Source organism: Polyodon spathula, chromosome 5, assembly GCF_017654505.1.
Source record: "Polyodon spathula isolate WHYD16114869_AA chromosome 5, ASM1765450v1, whole genome shotgun sequence".
Classification (NCBI taxonomy): Eukaryota; Metazoa; Chordata; class Actinopteri; order Acipenseriformes; family Polyodontidae; genus Polyodon; species Polyodon spathula.
Genome location: NC_054538.1, coordinates 54,502,261 through 54,526,365, shown reverse-complemented (window position 1 = coordinate 54,526,365; position 24,105 = coordinate 54,502,261). Strand labels below are relative to the sequence as shown.

Genomic DNA, 24,105 nt, shown 5'->3' with positions numbered 1-24,105 from the left:
AGTATATGCCATACTGTTGCATGTTTTACTCATTTTGCATGTCTTGTGACTGATGGAAGAGCTTGTTATGGACCAGTTTTCTTGGGGCGAGGTGGCAGTAAGAAATATAAAACCATGGTTGATGACATTGATGACAGGCTGCAAATGCAGTTTTTGAAGCAGCATTTGGAAAAGATAGAGAAACAGAAACAGTCAACAGTAGGGCTATTATTATTATTATTATTATTATTATTATTATTATTATTATTAATGATAATACTATGCCAGTATTTTTTTCTTACTTATTATTTGCACTGTGTTCTTTTATTTATTTGTTTTAACTATGGCTGTTTGGGTTTTTATTTTAAGGGACAGTGCTCCATCATACACATGAGTGAGTAGTCCTTAAGTATATTATTTAATAATACATACATATCAACTTCTTGTGCATCACTGGTTTGCCATTTCTCGTATTATAATTATTTGAACGCCTTTGGTGTGAAAGCAAGTTGACGGTGTCAGAATACGCTGGACGCCGACACTGACGCGATGCGCTGAGTGTGAAAAGACTAGTTAGACAATTTGTAGAATTAAGCAATCGAAGGATCTCATCACAGAAATGTTTTAAGTGTATCTGTTTTGTAGTAAAAAATTAAGATGATTCATTCCTTAGCCTGTAAATGCCAGCATGGAGATAATTCTTGAAAATGTTTTCAGACATGTCTCTAGTTTGGATCAAAGCGTTGTTCAGAAAAGAGAATTTTTTTTTACAAAGTTTTTTTTAATACTCAGTTAATGTTTTCCATGGATCTTGATTTCAATCAGTCAGTTTTGGGCCAGATCCAAAACAAGACTTAAAATGTAGCCTCTTACCCAATTTTGAGCATTCAGATGCCCATTTACAGAATACAGAATAAGCGCTTTGTGATCTTTCTTTCCCAGAGACTCTTGTATTTCATAAAGACATGCTATGCTGCCTGATTTATTAATTTTTGTTTTGGTTTTTTTCCAGTCCCGAAGTGTGGATAAACAACATGCTGTCATCAACTATGATTCTGCAACAGACGAACACAAAGTAAAGGACCTAGGGAGCTTAAATGGGGTAAGTGATGGGGATGTAAGTCTTCGTTGTGGCATAAAATCTAAAAGTCTGTAATTGCAAAACATTTGCATCTGAACATACTCCTGTAAGTAGAATTTCTCAAGTTGGTTTGAATAATGGCGTCTATGAACCAAATAGAACCAAACGCAAATATTAGTTACCTTCAAGTCCTTTGCTTGCTGGTTTGGGGGTCACAAGGACAGGACTGACAATAACTACGTGAGCCTCCCCGATTATTGTTATTATTATTATTATTATTATTAGATTACTATATCAGTATTAATGTACTTTAACATTGGTCCTATGGGAAAAACCTTCAAGGATAACTCAGATGATTTTTGGTTTTCAGCTTGTCCTGTTATAACAAACACACTACACAATTTTTTCATAGAGGAGGTGCAGTTCAACCCAGCTATCCGCTTGTAACAATTCCACATTACAACACTAGCTGATAAAGAGAGTTAGGGTGATGTCAGGAAGCACAGGTCTCACAGTACATGCTTTGCTAAACGCTGTATAGAAAAATTTCAATTAGAAACCTATCAGACACTGTCAACAGGTGAAGAGCCACCTCAGCCAGGTTGGTACTGAACCAAAAATAACAAGTCTGGCAAGTCTTTAAATGGTTGTGGTGGGATACATGAGCAATCAATCCTCAATGATTGTATCCTCAAATTCCTTTTGGGAAGTTGTTGTCCAGTATGGCTGACTGATTCCAGCAATGTCTCCTGAAGTCTGGAGCCCTGGGCCGGCAGTGGTGTAGCATGTCAAGTACACTGCCAAACCTTTCTGATTAGCTTTGAAATGCGGACTATTGATTTTAACTTTTTTTTTTTTTCCTAGACATTTGTGAACGACGCCCGGATACAGGAACAGATGTACATTACCTTGAAGATGGATGATAAATTGAGATTTGGATATGATATCCTTTTGGAACATGTCAAGGGCATGTCCCAGTAAGGTTTACATTAACTAAGGAACATGATGTAATGCTTTTCAGTTTTGCTAAATGAGCAGATGTGCAAGGTATCCTGGGATTCTACCGGTTAGCTTTGTCATTGTTCCCTTTCACTTCAAATAAGAAAATATAATGTGTGAAAAAAAACACCTCTTTAAACCTTAAAAACAGCACTCTGACTGTTTGTTTGTTTTTGTACAATTTATTTATTTATTTTATTTGTTCATGCATCCAGTAAGAATATTATAAAGTCATGAGCAAACAAATCCTTAAAAACAGGGAGTATGCCAGAGACATTTGTGAGGAATCAAGACAAGCAAACAAACTTTATCCATCTAACTTGGAAGTTTAAGACCTTATTATCAGAATAAGACTATAACCTACTGGTCAGACATACTGGTCAGATAAGTTGGCATTTGATTTAGCACACCATCAGCCTGATTTTCAAAAGGGGTAGAGGGAAAAGCAGGTCGCAAAATGTATTTTTCAAATACACGGCGCAATGGAATTTTAGGTGTTGCGCTTTTTTGAACATACACTCGCATTGCAGCTTGTTAAGCAATTGAAATTCATAATTGGCTCTATTTTGCAAACAACACCTTATTTTCAAACGGTGCAAAACACCAAAATACACTCGCTATTTAAGACGTGTCCCCTCTCATGTCTTAAGCTGCGACCACTGACAGAGCTGCTGAGCTGTAATCTACAACTAAGAATATCGAAGTGCTTCCAGTTCTTCAACTGCAGCACGAGAGGGAAGGAATGAGGAAAAAACGACCCTACACTAAACCCATAATATTACTGCCACGTCAGACATTTCTAGAACTAACTCTAAAACAAGTTCTGCATAGATACAGGTTAGATTTAGGCACTGTAATAGAGCTGTGTTATCTGCTTAAGTTTGATTTAGAATCACAAACACCCACAGTCACACTGTACCTGTACCTGTAAAGGTTACATTTATTTTCATGTAACAGATGCCATCCAGACAACAGCTGGGGACAGATCAGGCATCTGTCAGTCTTCTTTGTCAAAAATACTGACTGATGTCACAGATGCACTTTTCTGTTGGGCAAGGGTATATACTATTTCCAATTGGGGATGTGGAACGAAATAGAACCAAACACAAGTATTAGTTATCCAGCTTCTCAAATGTGCTAGGTGTAATAGATTGCACCCATGCTGCAATAACCCCAGATTCAAGAAATGAAAACATCATCATTCTTTAACTGCAGGTTTTATGTGCTGCTCAGTGTATTATCACATATGTAGTGGCCAAGTACCCTGGCTCATGCCACGACTCAACAGTGCCTTCTTCAGAAAATTCTAACAGGAACTTATAAGTGGAGGCTGGCTAATTTTAGAATATATTAAATACATAATTAACATATGACCATTCGAAAACATATGTAACAGAAACGCATATTAATGTTTCTCATTTTTATTTAGATTTTTCACAAACATACATAAACATTCAGATATTGCATGTAAAGAATATGAATATTAATATTGCATCAGAGAATACATTGTGATATTGAAATTATTATTTTTTTTTTTATTATTTATTATTGCACTGTATTATTATTTGGTCATTTAGCAGACGCTTTTATCCAAAGCGACTTACACAGACTAGAGGGCGCATCACAACTTCAGGTCCCAGACTTTTTTTTTTTTTGGACTCCTTTATTTGACCTTTTTATGGAAGGGGTTGCGTTTATTTTTTCGAATATATCCTTTCATATTTTAAATTTAGCAGTGGCTCCGGATCTGAAACTCAACTTGAGTGGCTAAGAATGTATTTTTCCTTTCTTTTTTTTCCAATTGTTGCAACTACATGTGCGCTGCCTCATTGTTTTCCAGTTAAATCGGTTAAGTCCAGACTATTGAAATGTGACTAATTGGCTTGCTACTGAACCTGAAAATCAATTGTCATTTCAGTTAAATTAGTCATAAGCAGGAGTTGCAAAGGGTGTTGGGAGTAGGAGAAATTAACCTGCCCTTGTTGAAAATCAAGACGTTTAATTTGTGGCAAAAAAAAAACTTGCAGTGCAAATGAATTGCAACCTTTATTTTCTCTCTAAAATGTGCCTTCTGAAAATCAGGCTGTAAGTGTATTGAATAGATAGATTTGTGGTGTGTGCTATAGAATGGCGTGACAGGGTACTCCCAGGGAGGCAGTTAAAATCATCCCTGCAAGCACACGTGGGAATGTGGTTGGAGCTGTCAATTGAATAAATGTTTAAATAATTAATTAAGACTCAGGCCACAGGTGTATAAATAAGGTGATCATGTGTGGTAATGGTTAGTGATGGGGAGAGTTAATTTTGTTTTAATGTTGCGTTTTGTGGTCTATGCTATGCTGTATTTATGTCCGTGTCCGTCTGTGAGTGTTTTAAATAACCGTTTGTTTTGGCCCTTGTGCCTTTTTTTTTGTTAACTGTGTTTTGTTCAGCGTTTCTGTCTGTGTTATTTTAATGTGTGCATCAGCGTTTACAAACCTGCATTCTCTGCCTCCTGAGTCTCTTCCTGATTACAACAGCTGGGCCAGTGATGTCATCCTGTCACAAATGGTTAATGCTGCTTTTCCTTAACACAACCCACATACTAATCTGTTCACAGTAGTCCGTGGGAAGCTCCGTGTCCCAGAGGAAGCTCTGAAGGTAAGGTACACTGCTGCTGAGGTGCTTGAGCTTAATAAATTCCAGGAGATATGATCAGATGGCACTCTGTGGTAATCATTCACAACCCCTGACATGTTACCTGTTGTATTGTGTTGTTGCTTGCTAGCATGAGAAGTTTACAAGCCAACTGAAGCTGACCCAGAAGACCTCAGAGGGGGAAGGATCCAAGGCAGCCAGAACTAAAACAGCTGAAGCCAAAGCTGCCGAGGCTGAAGGTGAAGGGTTACCCAAATGTGCAGAGGCACATAAACTGGACGACAAGATGTCAGGTAGGGGGCTTGCAAACAGGGATAAACATTTGCTTGCTTTTTTTTTTTTTTTTTTTTTTTTTTTTTTTTTAAACATATGAACAGCCATTAGTGACCAACTACACAATTTCTGCTGACCAGAAAAAAAGTTGAGAAGGTTTTGTACAGGATATCAGGAACCTTAAAGTAGCTGTCACGTCCCAATTACTTACAAGTAAGTGTAAAACCAAAAGTATATTGAAAGAGGATTTCCAAAAAATGTGCTTTATACAAATAACCTGTGAATGACAGTATTGGGAGGGGTCCCCAGATATATATATATATATATATATATATATATATATATATATATATATATATATATATATATATATATATATATATATACGCTGTTCGTTGCTCCTTTCAAATAGACCCAGGACACTTTTTAATAAACACAGACAAAATTAAACAAACAGAAAAACACCTAGCTCTCCTTTAGAGCACTAACTAGACACAGACTGGATCCTAGCTAACCACAGGATGGCTAAGCCGTTTACCTGTCACACAAAAACTCAAACTCACGTTCCACACAATACCTTCCTTTGATATGACTTCTCTCGCTCTCTCGCTCTCTCTCACACACAGTCGGGCTCTTTCCTCAGCAGCCCTGATCAGACTGGCTGCCTCTCTTAAATACCCTGCATCTGGCTCCAATTTACAATTAGCACCAGGTGCAGGGGATTAACTAAACAATAAAAACAATTAAAGCCCTTAGCCCAATCACCCAACAGTGCATTTTCACATGAATTTAGCAGGGAGGAATTTTAACCCCCTCCCTGCTATCTTACAATATATACACAGTACTGTGCAAAAGTTTTAGGCAGGTGTGAAAAAATGCTATAAAGTAAGAATGCTTTCAAAAATAGACATGTTAATAGTTTTGTGGAAGGGGTGTGCGTAATTCACTGACTAGGAGACAGACAGGTGTAATTGAAAACACCACCCAGGTGCCCAGTTTTACTTGCGAACAGTTCTTGCTTTTTCCCGCACAGGGCACTGTTGACCGTGGGCTGCCTATCAACGATGATAGACAGCACCATGGAAATACCACAGCTGGTACGCGAACAGCAAGTGCACTTGCAGGTGCTCAAAGAAATAATAATGAAAACAGAAGGCGAAAAGAACAATGGAAAATAAAACAGTAATAAAACTACAAATAAAAGGTGCTGCACTCGGCAACGTTATCCCAGTCGTCGCTACCCGCACGACCCGGATCACCGTCCTACTCTGTAGGCTAACTAGCCTGCTCTTTTACAATATGCCGGGGTCTGCCCAAGGGTTCCCCGTTCTCTCTGTCTCGCTGTGAAACTCTCTTTGTTTCGCCTGATTCCCGGTCCTGGATTAGAGCTTCCGCACTCTCTGCGCGTCTAAGTGGGCAGAGCTGAGGAAACAACAGAGCGTTAATTTATAGGGCTAACAATCTCCCAAGACGCGCCTCTCAGCCATTCAGAGAGGGGGAAAGTCCACACACCCACTTTCCCACTTCCCCGTGTCACTGCCATGACTCACAGGTGGTTGTTGGACGACAGCCGCCCTCTTCCTGCAGCCCGTGAACACACCAGCAGAGTCAGCACAGATCTCTCCCTGTTACAAGTTTATATTTATCAATTAACTAAATGCAAAGTGAGTGAACAGAAGAAAAATCTACATCAAATCAATATTTGGTGTGACCACCCTTTGCCTTCAAAACAGCATCAATTCTTCTAGGTACACTTGAACACATTTTTTGAAGGAACTCGGCAGGTAGGTTGGCCCAAACATCTTGGAGAACTAACCACAGTTCTTCTGTGGATTTGGGCAGCCTCAGTTGCTTCTCTCTCTTCATGTAATCCCAGACAGACTCGATGATGTTGAGATCAGGGCTCTGTGGGGGCCATACCATCACTTCCAGGACTCATTGTTCTTCTTTACGCTCAAGATAGTTCTAAATGGCTTTCGCTGTATGTTTGGGGTCGTTGTCATGCTGCAGAATAAATTTGGGGCCAATCAGATGCCTCCCTGATGGTATTGCGTGATGGATAATTATCTGCCTGTACTTCTCAGCATTGAGGAGACCATTAATTCTGACCAAATCCCCAACTCCATTTGCAGAAATGCAGCCCCAAACTTGCAAGGAACCTCCACCATGCTTCACTGTTGCCTGCAGACACTCATTCATGTACCGCTCTCCAGCCCTTCGGCGAACAAACTGCTTTCTGCTACAGCCAAATTTCAAATTTTGACTCATCAGTCCAGAGCACCTGCTGCCATTTTTCTGCACCCCAGTTCCTGTGTTTTTGTGCATAGTTGAGTCGCTTGGCCTTCGAGGTATGGCTTTTTGGCCGCAAGTCTTCCATGAAGGCCACTTCTGACCAGACTTCTCCAGACAGTAGATGGTTGTACCAGGGTCCCACTGTTTTCTGCCAATTCTGAGCTGATGGCATTGCTGGACATCTTCCGATTGCAAAGGGAAGTAAGCATGATGTGTCTTTCATCTGCTGCAGTAAGTTTCCTTGGCCGACCACTGCGTCTACAGTCCTCAACGTTGCCCGTTTCTTTGTGCTTCTTCAAAAGAGCTTGGACAGCACATCTGGAAACCCCTGTCTGCCTTGAAATTTCTGCCTGGGCGAGACCTTGCTGATGCAGTATAACTACCTTGTGTCTTGTTGCTGTGCTCAGTCTTGCAATGGTGTATGACTTTTGACAGTAAACTGTCTTCAGCTACCTCACCTTGTTAGCTGAGTTTGGCTGTTCCTCACCCAGTTTTATTCCTCCTACTCAGCTGTTTCTGTTTCAGTTAATGATTGTGTTTCAACCTACATATTGAATTGATGATCATTAGCACCTGTTTGGTATAATTGTTTAATCATACACCTGACTATATGCCTACAAAATCCCTGACACTGTGCAAGTGTACCTAGAAGAATTGATGCTGTTTCGGCACTGGTAGCCAAAACAAAGAGATGAAACAAAACGGACTAACACTAAACAAACATGGTGAGCTGATATTTTAACTATTATTATTATTATTTATTATTATTATTATTATTATTATTATTATTACCTCCGTCTCCAATCCTGTTCTCCACTCACGGAACACACAACCCAGAGTGAGTGAAAACATACAGTTTTTATGCAGCTATACCGAGACTCGATTGCTAATCAATCATTCAATTGGAGTCTCGGTACAACTGCACGTGAATTAATAAAGTGCAGTTCCCTGTGCTCACATATTATTACTTTTTACTTGCACATGAAGTGCTGTGCAATCCTCGTGCCTAAATACAAATATACATTTTAAACACTCGTGTTACACAGACCCGTTTATATCCCGTGTACCAATGACTATACACCACATTAACACACAACATACAACACAAAATACACACAGGGGTGGGCACTTTGCCACATATACCCCCCTTGTGCAAAGCACACATGGCCTCAATGGCCACCTCCCCCCTTAAAATCCCAAAAGTCTCGCTCAAAGTCCTGGGCCAAGAACAGGGACTTTAAGGGGTTGATGGGCGGCAATGTTGCCAGTAGCCAGGCTGCTACTAGCCATGCTGTCAGCAAACGTGCTGACAGTGAGGCGAATCTCTCCTCCCGCTGTACCACTGCTGCCAATGCACAGCTCCCAGACGGACTCCTTCAGCCGGGGCAAGTCCAGCAGCAGAAAAGCTGCTGGGGTCCTTGGTCTCCAGACCTCCCCCAAGATCTCCCCCAAGATCTCCCCCAAGATCTCCGGCAGCGAAATTGCTGCAGGGAAAGGTGGTCTCCTGACCCCTCCCCCCTTTTTCATAGCCGGCAGCTCCCTCTGGTGGGGCTCTGGCCACACTGACCCCTGTGGCCAAGCAGAGCTGACTGCAACCCCAGGCAATGCGAAGCGGCAGGCATCCTTGGGTGAAGCGATGTGTTTGATGTGGTGTGCTAAAACAAAATTAACTCGCTGAGACCATTGCAGTCATTCAGCAGAATGAGGCAGCAAACAAGTGAGTACAAACATTAGGTTATTGTTTTAGAATCACATTGTTTTACTTAGCAAGTTGTTGTATTTTAAGCAGTTGAATATGGTAGCAACCAACTTGTTCCTGAAGTGGCACCCAGCAATTGAATTTGGCAACCAATTTGGCTCTTAATGCAAAAAGTTGTCTGGAGCCCTGCATTGAGGCTAATAGTTTTTGTGTTGATCAAAAAAGTGGACTGAGTTGCATATATTGTTTTTTGTACAAGCTGTTATTTTTAGGAGTTCATTTGGATGCTAGCAGCCTGAGCCTGCTGATCTGTTGTAATGTAATGCTGTGGTGACATTTCAGTACTCGAATCCTCATTATATGCGATGATAATAGATCGCCTTGCTGCAATGTGGTGATCTGGGAGAACTGAAAACAATACAGTTTCCAAATCAATTCGGTCTTTGTTTAGCCATTTCCTTTAAGTAAAGAGATATGCTGTACTAAGTTAGGTAACACAGTATAAATTAAGGGTAGTTCAATTACAAAATATATTGGTATTAATTACATTGCACACAATCAAAAATATCAGGTTTGAGATTATCAAATGGCCATTCCTCAAAATAAATTAGTCCAATGTCAACAAAAATTAGTATTTGAGTTCCAGCTTTCTTCAATCATATTTACTAACAAAAAGGTCAACTTAGCTTCAATAAACCCTGGATATTTTTATTTATTTATTTAAAAAAAAAAATTTGTGGAATACTCAAGGCATTTCTCATTGAGCGAAGTCCGTGCATTTTCAGTCCGATTGTTGAATTCCTAAAGTGAGGGATGGACAGTTGAAGGGCATTTGAAAAGATATTTCCTACACCACTGATTGTTATTATTATTATTATTATTATTATATATTATTATTATTATTATTATTATTATTATTATTTATTTATTAGCAGACACTTTATCCAGGGAGACTTACAGTTGTTACAAAGTATCACATTATAGATAATAGCAGTTATAAAAATACAATAAAATCAGTAGTAAGAGCAAATTCAAATGAGAGAAAATAAAAAAAAAATAAAGTAAATAATTACGTTTAAGAGCGATTGACTAAGAGCAGTTCAAATATTTGGTTATAAGAGTAAATTCCATTAATAGCAAGTAGTAAGTAAGTTTAAGAGTAAAATCAAGTACAAGATACAGAAAATAATATAATTATGATTGAGAGCAGTAGTATAATGCAGCATAGCGTGGAGCAGTTAAGTGTAAGTACAAGTTGATGCAACTACTGATACAGTTGGGTGCCATATAGTTCAGTATAGTCGAGAGTTGTCAGGTTTACAGATGCTGTCTGAACAGATGTGTCTTGAGGAGGCGTCAAAAGGTGGTCAGGGGCTGCGCAGTCCTGATATCCATGCGTAGGTCGTTCCATTGAGCCAGGGTATCCTCGGCTCACCACCCATCAGCGACCCCTGTAGTCTGGCTGGGCGGCAGCGGGCTGTCCTCCAACGCTGTAGCTCTGAGGTGACTGCATGGTGAGTCTGCAGTTTGAAAAATAAAACGGTTGGCTGATAGCACACAATTCGGAGGATAGCATGTGTTAGTCTTCATCGTTCCCGAATCAACGTGGAGATGGTAGTGGTGAGCTGAGATTAAAAATAACTGTATATGCCAAATCGGGAGAAAATAATAAAAATAATTGTCGATTACTAAATAAAATAAGTAAATAAATAAATAAATAGATGATGCGCGTGAATCCAGGAGGAGATAGCTAATAGACAGATAGAGATATGGGAGGAGATGTGGGAGTCAGAGGGGGGAGAGGAGAGGAAGATCTGGGCGTCATCAGCATAGAAATTATACGAGAATCCATGGGAGGAGGTGAGGAGACCCAGGAAGCGAGTGTAGAGAGAAAACAAGAGGGGTCCCTGGACTGAGCCTTGGGGGACACCTGTTGAAAAAGAGCAAGAGGCGGACGGTGGCACGCCAGGACACCCGGTACATGCGATTGGAGAGGTAGGAGAACCAGGCAAGAGCAGTGCCGTAGAGTCCCAGGTCAGTGAGGGACAACAGGAGCATACAGTGGTTGACTGTATCAAAGGCAGCAGAGAGGTTGCGGAGAATTAGGATAGAGGAGAGGGAAAGCGGCATGGGCCGAGAGTAGAGCATTAGTGACGGAGAAAACAACAGTTTCAGTGTTGTGTGCCAGGCAAAAGCAGATTGGAGGGAGTCGAGCAGAGAGTGTGTTTACAGAAAAGCAGAGAGCTGGGGATGTACCGCTTGCTCGAGGGTTTTAGAGAGGAAAGGGAGACAGGACAGTAGTTCTGGGGGGATGAGGGATCAAGGGCAGGTTTTTTTAAGATGGAGGTGATGCAGGCATGGTTGAAAGCAGAGGGGTAGGAGCCAGAGAAGAGAGGTGTTGCAAAGTGATGAAATAGGGAGTAGAGCAGGGGCAGCAGCCTGGAAATGGTGAGTGGGGAGGAGGTACAGAGCACAGGATCAGAGTCCAAGAGGGGTGATAAGGGGGAGGGGGAGAGAGAAGGCGAAGGAGTGAAGAAGGGCAAGAAATCCAGCAGAGGAAGGTTGGGGTTGGAGATGTGGATGTTGAAGTCTCCCAATAGAACAACAGGGGTGGAGGGAGGAAAGGAGGACGTCAAGCTCATCAAGAAAGTGAGTCAGGGGTCCAGAAGGGCGTTTGAGAACAATGAGAAGGCAGCCACAAGGAGAGGTGATTTTGACGGTGTGAAACTGAAAGGTGCTAACAGAGAGAGGAGAGAGCAGAGGGGGCAGAAAAGAGTAGGGAGGGAGAGACCAGAAATCCTGTTCCCCCACCTCATTTCCAGGGCTTGAAAAATAATGTTAATTTACAAAGAACAGCCTTTTGCATTGGTTATGTTCTCCGATAGAGACGTGAATAATGCAGAATTAAGTACCCAATTGTATATTAAAGTATGCAGTTCATGGGGGCTAGATGTCAGAATGAGGGTTTGCATTCAGCTTAGATAACAATAGAAAATAGTTTGGTGGTCTCAGCTTAGCCCTCAGCAGAAATGATTCCACAACACAAAAACACTGCAAAATTGTGCACAAAGAGTCTGGCAGAAAGCCCCTTGGTGCCAGCTAACCCTGTACCAGACTGTAGACAGCACCATTGTCCTGGTCATTTGAAGACAAAGGCATAATCACAAAGTAAAAGGTGGAATTGACAGCTTGGAGTGAGCAGTTAAACTGATCGCTATTTAGACATGATTAATGACAGGCTGCCAGTAGCTGGCAAGAGGGAAGACTGTACATTATGTTTTTACATCAATTCTGCCAATTACTCGGTGCTTGTGTTGTTTTTACTGTTATATTAAAAAAAAAAAAAAAAACGTATGCCTGCAAACTGTTTATTGACTCATTACATTAAGTACTTTAGATAAGTTTTATACTAATCCAAAATTCCTGTCATGTTTCTTAGCAAAATATTTCTGTTCTTTATACAGGACTGTTAAATTATGACTCGCAGTTAGCTATTTAATCTGTATTTTTCAATGCATGTGTACTCTGCCGCCTTTGGTGTTTCTTTTCTAAATGAAAAACAGCAAGTTCATCCTGTCAGCTGGTTAATTCCTTGGCAAGAGGTACAGTTAGCACACGCTCTTGCCTGGGTCTTCCACTCATGCCTGTGTCTGAATCTAAAGGGAGGGTGCTGGAGAAACTTAGAAGCAAACTGAATGTAAAGTGTTATAAGCCTGAGTTTGTGTATAAAAGTATATAGATTAAATAGTATTTTTTTTCTTTTAGGTAAATAGCTAAATATTGTTTGTAATAAAAGACTGCATGCAGTTCGCTAAGTTGGGCCTGCTATGAATAGTCTGTTATGTAGGTGACCAGGACTGGCTGATTATCTCACAGTACTTTTAGGATTTTCAAATACTGCTTGTTTTTACATTGTTAAAAGCTCAAGGGAAATGTGAACTTTTGCCTGCCAATTCAACAATATTTCCAAACCGTAACAAATGGATTACTAAGTATCTGAATCCATAATTTAGGTATCGTATTAAAATGGGGTATTCTAACTCCACTAAGATATTGCTCATTGACGTACTTTCCATGTTCACGGTATTCATCTAACACGTCAGTGTCAATTTATAGAGTAATCTTCAGGTGTGGTTTTATCCAAGTTGTTCTTGTTTTGAATTTCAGCAGACATGGCTGCACTGCACCGGGGAACTCCTTTGTATGGGCAGCCATCTTGGTGGGGTGATGATGATGCTGATGATGAAAACTCCTTCAATCAGGAAATCAAGGCTGGGGGAAAGAAGCTGGAGGGTGGTGCATCAGGTAAAGATGCCCATGTTTGGTTCAATATTAACTTTTTAAAATGTTTTTAAAGGAAGCTTATGTAAAAAATGGCTGTATGATTAGACACATTTGTGTTTTATAACCTTGGTGAAGAAAAGAACATTCTGTAAACTCTATACTCGATCCCATTGTAGGAATAAGTTTTACTCACTGTTCACCTGCATTGTAGTCACGCAGATACAGTATCCTATGAGGTGCCAAACAGGCCAAAATTCATACATTTAGCAAATGTAATGCATTTGTTCTAAAAACTTTAACGGTTCTTCTGTGTATATGATATGATGTGTCAAATGCATTGGTTTGTGTAGCGACCCGGTCAGTGCAGGTCATTGGTTTGTGTAGCGACCTAGTCAGTGCAGGTCAGCAGGGCTTCTGTTTTGCCTCATTTGTTTGATTTGTTGTATCTGGTCCTGTGCCTTCATGTTATCTGTATTGTTCCGCAGAGGGACCATGCTACTAGTACCACTAGTTTAGGTAGTGTGTGTATGAGCCGCTGTTGAGTTTGGACCATGTCATCTAGAGCCCTTGGTCTGGCTCCCCCCATGAGAGTAGTGGTAGCTCCAGGGAAGCTGGAAGGATGGCCCCTGCTAGCTGGTTTGGGGATAAATGGGGAGGGCAGTTCTTTGCTCTGTGTGAGGTGTGACAAGGAGTCGGCCTGAGCCTGTGGGTGTGTTAAGGCCACTGCACTCTAGACCGACTTGATAAAATACCAACACAATTTTCTAGTGTCGGTGTCTCGTTGGCGGGTTTCCAAACATGTTTGAAAACCCGCCGACGAGCGCCGACAAGCAAAATCCATCGGTATCGTGTCAAAAATTGGGTCTGTGTCTTTATCGGGTCAGTCTAGTGTGCGGTGGCCTTTAAAGTGAGCGATTCGGATAGAGAGAGAAATGATTTATTGTTTTAGTGGTGTGGTCCTAACCCAAACAGGGGCCTTGTTGAACTAATAAATATTTTTATTAGCCCCTGAATCCCGTCTCCATCTACTGCTTTGAGTCTCAAGACCAGGGGTCGCTACACTATACAGTGTATGTATATGTATGTGTAATATATATATATATATATATATATATATATATATATATATACACACACACACACACACACTATATATATATATATATATATATATATAATGTATGTATTATTCAATTTGGCGCTGCCCTCGTATTGACGTCACAGTCATAGATCAGCTTTATAATAGTGGCCATCCTCGAATAAACACCGCTATCAGTAAAGAAACATTAAGATATATTTTTCTCCCCCTACCAAAAAACACACACAGTAAACAAATAAACACGCAACACTGACTATGTACATGTAACGTCCCCGAAGAGACGGGAGCCTCAATCTAGCACGTAAATTACAAACTAATGTACAAACACATAGTAAGCACGTTTTATTTTATGGTAGTACAGTTTTGAAAGAAAATGCAAGATAAACTACTTACAGAACAGCAGTCCCTCTGAAGTTCTTATAAGTGGTTTTGTTTTTAGTTCAGTTGTAATTCCCTTACTCAATCCCATACAAATAAAAACAATGTGCTTACTATCTATGAGAAGATTTAGTTTTGGTTTCTCTTGCAGAGAAATTACGAACAAGCAAGTTACAGTGAGAAAAAAAATAACCGAGTAGGATATATTGTAGTTTGTACAGAAATCACACTGATATTCTGAGGTAATTTTTGGTGCAGAAAAACATCAACGTCACACTCTTGGATTTATCTGCAGCATTGCCCCGCCCCTTAACAACCAATAAATACTCCTGATTCGCTGGTGTAGTACTCTCCTGACCTTCCAACTCCCACCTAATAGGCTCTCGGTAACTGTCACCGATAAATGTACTGTAGTCAAAGTAGGTTAGCCACACACGCTGCTACAGACAGCTAGGCTACTGTATTACAGAAAATAAGCAACCGTGATACTTCATAAAATGTCATAAATCATGTAATAAAATATTGCAGTGTTTGAAAATCATAGTGTTATTAATAAAGGTTGCCCTGGTATAATTGCCGCCCTCTTTTAAGCGCGCAGTCATTTTGATCCTTATATTATATATATATATATATATATATATATATATATATATATATATGCAGTGCCTTGCAAAAGTATTCAGACCCCTGACCAATTCTCTCATATTACTGAATTACAAATGGTACACTGAAATTTCGTTCTGTTCAATATTTTATTTTAAAACACTTAAACTCAAAATCAATTATTGTAAGGTGACATTAGTTTTATGTTGGGAAATATTTTTAAGAAAAATAAAAAACTGAAATATCTTGCTTGCATAAGTATTCAACCCCCACACATTAATACTTGGTAGAGCCACCTTTCGCTGCAATAACAGCTTTAAGTCTTTTGGGGTAAGTATGTACCAGCTTTGCACACAGTGTCGGAGTGATTTTGGCCCATTCTTCTTGGCAGATTTTCTCCAGGTTGTTCAGGTTGGTTGGACGACGCTTGTGGACTGCAATTTTCAAATAGTGCCACAGATTCTCAATGGGATTGAGATCAGGACTTTGACTGGGCCACTGTAGGACATTCACTTTTTTGTTCTTGAGCCACTCCAATGTTGCTTTGGCCTTGTGCTTGGGATCATTGTCCTGCTGAAAGGTGAATTTCCTCCCAAGCTTCAGTTTTTTAGCAGACTGAAGCAGATTCTCTTGCAGTATTTTCCTGTATTTTTCTCCATCCATTCCTCCTTCAATTGTAACAAGATGCCCAGTCCCTGCTGATGAGAAGCATCCCCACAGCATGATGCTGCCACCACCATACTTTACTGTAGGGCTGGTGTGTCTCAAGGCATGGGCAGTGTTAGTTTTGCGCCACACATAGCTCTTTGAGTTTTGGCCAAAAAGCTCTATCTTGGTCTCATCTGACCGCAAAACCTTTTCCCACATCGCAGCTGGGTCACTCTCATGCTTTCTGACAAACTGCAGACGTGCTTTTAGATGGTACTTTTTGAGTAACGGCTTCTTTCTTGCCACCCTCCCATACAGGCCAGTGTTATGCAGAGCTCTTGATATGGTTGACTGGTGCACCATTACTCCACTCCCAGCCACTGAACTCTGTAGCTCCTTCAAAGTGATTGTTGGCCTCTCTGTGGCTTCTCTCACAAGTCTCCTTGTTGACTTTTTGAGGGACGGCCTTTTCTTGGCAGTGCCTTGGTGGTGTGATGCAGTTTCCACTTCCTGATTTATTGATCCAACTGTGCTCACTGAGATATCCAAACACTTGGATATTATTTTGTTCCTTTTCCCTAATCTATGCATTTGTATTACTTTATCTCTAACTTCTGTAGAATGCTCTTTGGTCTTCATTTTCCTTCTGATTCACAGCCTTACCAATGATCCTTCAATAGTGGGGTTTTTATCCAGAAAATGTGACAGCAACTTTAATGGTTCACAGATGGAGGCCAATGGTAAGGTAATTGTGTCCTCGTTTGGGCAATTTCTTTCATCGGTGCAAAGTGGGAGCTTCCACAGCACAGGGGTTGAATACTTATGCAAGCAAGATATTTCAGTTTTTTATTTTTCTTAAAAATATTTCCCAACATAAAACCAATGTCACCTTACAATAATTGATTCTGAGTTTCAGTGTTTAAAAATAAAATATCAAACAGAACGAAATTTCAATGTACCATTTGTAATTCGGTAATATGAGAGAATTGGTCAGGGGTCTGAATACTTTTGCAAGGCGCTGTGTGTGTGTGTGTGTGTGTGTGTGTGTGTGTGTGTGTGTGTGTGTGTGTGTGTGTGTGTATGTATATATATATATATATATATATATATATATATATATATATATATATATATATATATAATTATATATATCTGTTGGGTGAACATTGTTTTATTTACAAAGTAAACAACAATAGGGAATTTACAAGGTTGACTTAGAAGGGTTTTGAACTTCAAGGTGGACAAACCTTGAGGCAACATTGAACCACTACAGAACAAATGAAAGTAACACAGTTTTTTGAAAATCAAACTTTTTATTTTAATTTCATGCATGACATTATATTTTCTTCTTGAAGCAAAATGATAATTTTGACAATTAATCATAATGCATTGTTTTGAGTTAAAAATAAATTAAAAACAAACAAAACTTACATCTGTCCAGTGATCCTGCTCAAATGTTTTCTGTCCAACTCACTGCTTGTAAAAGTCCACAAAGCAGTTCTTCTCAGGAAAAAACCGCACAACACATTGCACCTTGATTATCCCTTTGCAGCCTGGGTATTTACATCTACCTCTGGTTTCTGCCCAAACAGGCCAGTGGTCTGTGTTGTCCTGTCGGACAGGTGTTCTTGGCACTGGACCCACACGCCCTCTCTTCCTCTTTTCAGCCAGACTCGTCTCAACACAGTGGGATGGTCTTCTCTTCCTCTTCAGGTTGATTTTGTTCAGCTTGTAGAGACAGCTTGCTACCTCAGTTTTAAACTCCAACAAAGTTTTGCTTTCTTTTCGGTGCCAAAATCAATGCAATCTCTCCGGTGTGAAATCCATCATGTGGACGACAATGCGATTGTACCACTTATTGGATCTTGTCTTGGTTCGGTACAGTGCAATGAGCGAATCCATGCTCTGGTTGTACAATTTGACAATACTGTGGCATGTCACTTGAACAGCTTCCTTTCTCTTCTGGCCTCTGAATAGATACTCAGGAGAGTCACCGGACAGTTGTCAAACCATTTGACTGCCCTGAGGTACACACCATTGTGTTTTGCCTCTTTCTGTTCTTTAAATGGCACAATTTGCTCATCTACACAGAGCATCTCATCCGTTGGGGATGATTTGGATGTATTCATTTTCTAAACTTAGAAAATATAAAACAGCATTGTAATACTGAACTATATGACACAGCGTAGATGCTATGATGATAATGTAATGCTGATGATAATGTAATGCTGAAAAGCTTTGGCATAATGTTCAATATTACAGTATAATACAATCATTAGTAGAACGATATTTTATTCATGATATTACAGTATTACAGCATAATACATCAAATACAACATACCTATTTCATTAATTTATCATAATATCTATTTTGTGAAAATGTGAAGTAATGAAAAATAATTCTTAACTTACCCAAGACTGTGAATCCATTTTTTTATTGAAGAAACAGCTGTAAATTTTTTTTTATTTTGGAGCATGGCTGTCACACATATGCTATATCCTGATTTTAAAAGGTGTTGAAGGAAGGAAATACCAGTCAAGTGACCAAATGTAAGTCTGCTATTGGTTTATTTAGCTTTCTCCCTTAAAGAGAGAATTGCATTATGGTTAATGTCGTTTTTTTGTGTGTGTAAGGGAGCAAAAACTGGTATGTTACTTTGAGGTAACATTTGGCCATGGAAGGATATATCATCATCTTCAGCCTTTATCAGTCCATTGCTGGATGAAGGCCTCACCAAGATTCTTCCACAAAAGCCTATCTGTTGCGTCCCTCACCCACGTTGCTCTAGTGTGTTTCCTAATTTCATCTTGCCATCTTCCTGGAGGTCTTCTTCTTGGTTGCTTTATATCTCTTGGGATCCAGTCTAGTATCTCCTTGGTCTAGCGATGGTCTGTTCTTCTTGCTACATGTCTGGCCCACTGCCATTTCAGTTTTTTCGCTCTTATAATAACTTTGCATACTTTTGTTTGCACTCTTATCCATACCGTTCTTTTCCTGTCTCTTCTTGTTATTCCCAGCATGCATCTTTCCATACTCTGAGCCATTTGAGTCATTTTTGTATTGAGGATCCAGATTTCGCATCCGTAAGTTTGCACTGGCAGCATGCATTGGTCGAAGATTTTCCTCTTGAGGCATAAGGGTAGTTTTCCTTTCAGAACCATGCTTAATCTTCCAAAGGCACTCCAGCACATTTTTGCTCTTCTGTTGATTTCGCACGTTTGGTACTCCATTGCCGATACTAATTTTCCTAAGTATATATAGTTATTGACTTCTTCAAGCTTGATCGCATTGACTTCAATTGCCCGTGGAGTGGTGTATTTATTAAACACGACTTGAGTCTTCAGGTTCATTTTCAAACCCGCTTTGATGCTAGCCTTGTGTAGTTCTTGTATTGCTTGTAGTTCTTCTGGGCACATTGTAAATATGAGGATGTCGTCAGCAAATTGTAGGTGATTCATATAGGCTCCATTGATCTTCAACCCCTTATTTTCCCAGTCCAGTGTTTTGAAAATGTCTTCTAGGGTGGCCGTGAAGAGCTTTGGGGAAGTTGTATCTCCTTGACGAACTCCTTTTTTCTTGATTGATTTTGTTGCTGTTTGTATGGAGTCTTACTGTGGATGTTGCATTCTCTTGTACTGAATATGGTACTGATCAAGTCTCTGTATGTTTTCTCAATTCCTTGTATTTTTCAGAGAGCTTAATACAGTTCTTGTGTAAACAGAGTCAAAGGCTTTTTCTTAGTCGATTAAAATCCCAAGCAAAGTGGTAGTTCGTACTCATTGTTGATTTGAATCACTTGCCGTACAACTTGAAGATGATCCACTCTTGAATCCTGCTTGCTCATTTGATTGTGCCGAGTCAAATTTATCTTGAAGTCTGTTGGCGAGTTTCTTGATAAAATTTTTTTAGATTATAGGAGGTAAGCTAATGGGTCTGTAGTTGATAACGTCTACTTTATCTCCTTTCTTGCTTTTTTTCAGTCGTTTGGCACTATTTTGCTTAATACGATCTGTAATCTGTAAAAATTTGCAACAGTATTTTGTCAGTTCTTCATCTCCTTCTTTCACAATGTCAATTGTTATGCTGTCTTCTCCGTGTGCCTTTCCTGTCTTCATATGTTTGACAGTATGTTTCACTTCCGGTAGAATGTCTGAAACTTATTCCTTGGATTGTGTTTTATCTGTCTTGTCTTCGTCATCGGCTATGTTGCTCTTTTCATCTTGATAGAATTTTCTATAAAAAATCTTCGACACTCTTCAAAATCAATTTGCAGTTCTTGATGACAGTCCCATCCTGTTGTTTGATTGCTAAAATTAGTTTTTTCCCCCCTTACGATCAGTCTTTGTTTTGCTTTCTTCATGCTTCGGTTGTTTTCAGTAGCTTTCTCTACCAACCTACAGTTGAACGACTGTGTATCCTCAGTATATGCCTACAATAGCAAAAGCTTATCCACACTTTAACCCGCTAATTTCAAAGTAGGCGCTTTGAATAACGGGCGCTTTCGCTGGCAAAAGAGCACACGCCGGTCTTGACGACTGAGAGTCATTTCAACGAATGAGAGCATTCTATTGCTGCTTCAGTCAACAAGATCTGTCAGAACAGGATGAAATGACTGACAGTGAAACTACACTAGCCTATTAAGGGACCACTGAGTTGACTGACTGCGACCCCTAGCCATTCAGAGCGGAAGGGAGACAGGACAGACAGCAAATATAAAAACACCAGACTGGAGATGATTTTTAAATTATTATTTTTGGTAAGAAAAATAGCGAGTTGTTTTACCGAAGTTTATCCTATATAAATTTATTTCAGTTGAACTCATATTTTTGGGGAATTCGACATATTTAACAAGCTTTACCGTTTAAAATTGAACCTGCTGTCGGCAGGACACGCCCCCGACTCACGGTAGCAGCAGTGACAAGCAAAGGAAAGCAAGCAGCGGCTCCAGCAGAGTAAATCTCACTGCCGGCCTCCGTGACAATCACTATATATAATATCACACACGGATCAAATAATTTCTGACGACACAGACTTCTTTTTTATTGCCTTCGAATACATGTAAAAAAATGTTAATTCAGATATTTGTCCCAGCACTACCTATCTGTCAACTTAATTTATGGAAGGTAAATCTATATTCTGTGTTTGGAGAGAGTCTGGATGCTATAGCCAGGCAGTCAATAAGAAATACTATATGATTGTTTCTTTACAAATAAATACTATGTGCATGTAGGTCTTTAATGAAGTATATTCCATCTGTAGCATTGGAATTTAAAAAAAAAAAAAAAAAAAATATATATATATATATATATATATATATATATATATATATATATATATATATATATATATATATATATATATATGTTCTATTTCTGTGTTTAGTTCCTTCATAGCAATATTGTTTGTGGTCAACAATATTTTTTATTGTAAGACCAACTTTTTCAAAGTAACACTGCAGTTCAAATGTTAAACTGTAGTTAATGCATGTCTCATAAATTAGCATTAAAGTATATACCGTATTTATTGAAAGTACTTATGATGTTGCATTTTACTCACTTAGGGACTGATGTAAGAATTAGCGCAGTGCAAACAATTACGGCTGCAAAATCTAAATTGCCTAGCGACCAGGCAATTTTTTTGCACTGCTGCCTATGTAAGCTTAAGAGCAATGCAAATTACTCAAAACCCACAATTAATAAGCAGCAGTCATGATAAGTGCCACCTGTGCATCAGGCTATTTAGCTGCTGCACTTACAGCCCAGAGGTGAGGTGAGCTAGGAGTACAAAGAGCAGTAAGCGTTGTATGAGATTTGCGGAAGGGAAGCAAAGTCCTGTTGGCACACGGAAAAGAAAAGTTTTCTGAGAGTCCTTACAGCTGAGATCTTGCATCATGAAATTATTTGGAAAAGCCTCAGCCAACATCAGTTATGCTTCCAAAGAGGCCATATTGGCCTCCTATAGTGGAGAAATCCAGTGCTGTCTGTGTTGCCAGGAGGACATTCAACCAGGTGATGAAAAGGTGAAATTCAGCTATTAGGTCTAGGAGGACCTGCAGAGTGAGATGATAACGCCTCACCACCACATCTTCTGTCATCCCAAACAAAGTGACCATGGGTTTAAATATGCATTGAGTCACTGCCATCAGGAAATGTACCACATCAGCCATCCTGAGGCCAATGACAGGTCTCTAAAGGTGCGTAGTTTTATACAGCTCTTAATTACTCGCTTCTACAATGGTTTGAACCTTGTAAGAGGAGGTGCAAAGTTTCAATATAATTTAAATGAATGAATGATGGCAAAGTGTTCATGTGATAGCGGGTGCAGAACGGCAGATGAAAACCATTCTTTACATGCGGCACATTTTTAGTGGCTGCTGAAGTCCCACTTTACGGCCACTAAACATGGTTTGTTAAAACACAGATTTTGGCTCCAATATGGGTGATTTGCATGTATCCTTACATCAGCCTAAATTGAGGAGTAAATTACTCAATGACCCAAAACCTTCTCTGGAGTGTTTTATCCAGTCATAAACTATGAATGTGGAAAATATTATGCTTCTAGGATAAAGTGCACCATTTTTGGACTTAGCTGCTCCACTATTAGAATTAGGATTGACTGAATTGTTTTTCATTCCTGATTGATGTACTGGCAAAGAATGTCCTCTATACAAAAGTGCTGTGGTCTTGAAGCAGAGAGTTGCATCTAGCCAGACAGTGTACACATAAAGCAAATGCAAAGCAGTAGCTTCTAGCAGTATTTCTGTTTATTAAACGTGGGCAAGTGCTTTAGCTAACCCTGTTCCAGCCATACAGAATTACGCTCAAATGTGTTTTTTCTATTCTCTGAGGGCAGTGACCTTGTAGTCTGTTTTGAGGAGCATTGTCAGATTGGATTGTCTGTGAATTTCTGAGTTGAGAATCTTAGGGGCTTGAAAATAGATCAGATGGAGCATTTTTATTAGGCTGCAGCATTAAATCACTTGCAAAATGACAGCAGTATTGTGCATCATCATACAACAGCTAGATGCACACTACTGCAGAGTGTGTCAAATAGAAAACAGCTAATCTCTTAAATGGTGGTAAAGGCAGTTATTTTCCAACTGCCAGCGCTGAATAGCGTTCCGGAGAACCAAGTGATTTCAGTATGAACCAACTCTACTGTGCTATACTACATGATAGAAAGAGAGGTTAGGCTCCTACCAGTACCCTGGGGCTTGAGCTCACTTCCTAAAATAGGTGCTGCTCAGATACAGTGTGAAAGATGGAAGGCAGGAATAAATCAGTAATTTAAAAAAATGTGAGCATAATGGTAAAATGGGGTGTCGTGAACAAGAATAAGTGGTGCATTGAAAGTTAATCTTTAGGATCTCGACAGTTCTATCTGTAGTACAATGTAATTCATCTTCGATCCATCATAAATGCAGCCTACTCTTCACCTGCCTACTTTTCTACCACAGTATCCTGGAACAAAAACAACTGTGTCTGACTGTATACTGGTAAAAATAGTTTATTTTTTTAATTTGTTTTTTTTTTCCCCCCTCTAAAGCAAAGGAACATTTCACATGTTTCTTTAAAGAAAACCACTTCTAGCATTTGTCAGCATTTCATTTAATGAAAAAAAGACCTGCCAGCCTAGTTGAACACATGAAGTGAAGTGAAATGATATACATAAAACATCCCTGCATATCTACTTGATGGAAACTTCATACTTGAGCGCCTGCTGAATGAAAACAGGCAGGTGAGGAGAAATACCCTTGGGAAGTTGATGGCTAAAATAAGGAAGCAGGATTTATAAATAATTCCATTTGTGCAACTCAAGTACAAATCTCTCCAGTGCGGGGCTAGAAACTCACCAGGTCAGGGAAGTATAACTTAAATACAAAGAAACTACAAAGAAAAAAATCAGTTGTATAAGGTTACGTTACTTGTTGCAGCATTGGCAAAACACGAATAAAAACTAGTTACAGATTATTGTGCATTTAACATAGTTTACGGTGAATTGCCATATTTTTAATATGCTGTACCATACCTCTGTGCAGCATTCCTGATAAGGTTTTGGGTCTGGGAGTAACTTGCATCTAATTAACACTGCAAGGGTAAAATGGATTTTCAGGGGGTAAAGGCAACATTACC

General features: G+C 39.6%; 1 protein-coding gene across 10 annotated transcripts in view; it reads left to right on the top strand.

Annotated features, from left to right (window-relative positions):
- Positions 1 to 24,105, top strand: part of LOC121316054 (centrosomal protein of 170 kDa-like) — a 115,729-nt gene that overhangs the window by 36,087 nt on the left and 55,537 nt on the right. For 7 of the 10 annotated variants that reach the window (XM_041250763.1, XM_041250767.1, XM_041250765.1 and 4 more), the window contains 5 exons: positions 992 to 1,081; positions 1,925 to 2,003; positions 4,641 to 4,699; positions 4,827 to 4,989; positions 13,128 to 13,265. In XM_041250763.1, coding sequence (XP_041106697.1) covers positions 992 to 1,081; positions 1,925 to 2,003; positions 4,641 to 4,699; positions 4,827 to 4,989; positions 13,128 to 13,265 — 529 coding nt within the window. The remainder of the gene's footprint in view (positions 1 to 991; positions 1,082 to 1,924; positions 2,004 to 4,640; positions 4,700 to 4,826; positions 4,990 to 13,127; positions 13,266 to 24,105) is intronic. The other 3 variants (XM_041250772.1, XM_041250773.1, XM_041250764.1) reach the window with 1 other exon arrangement.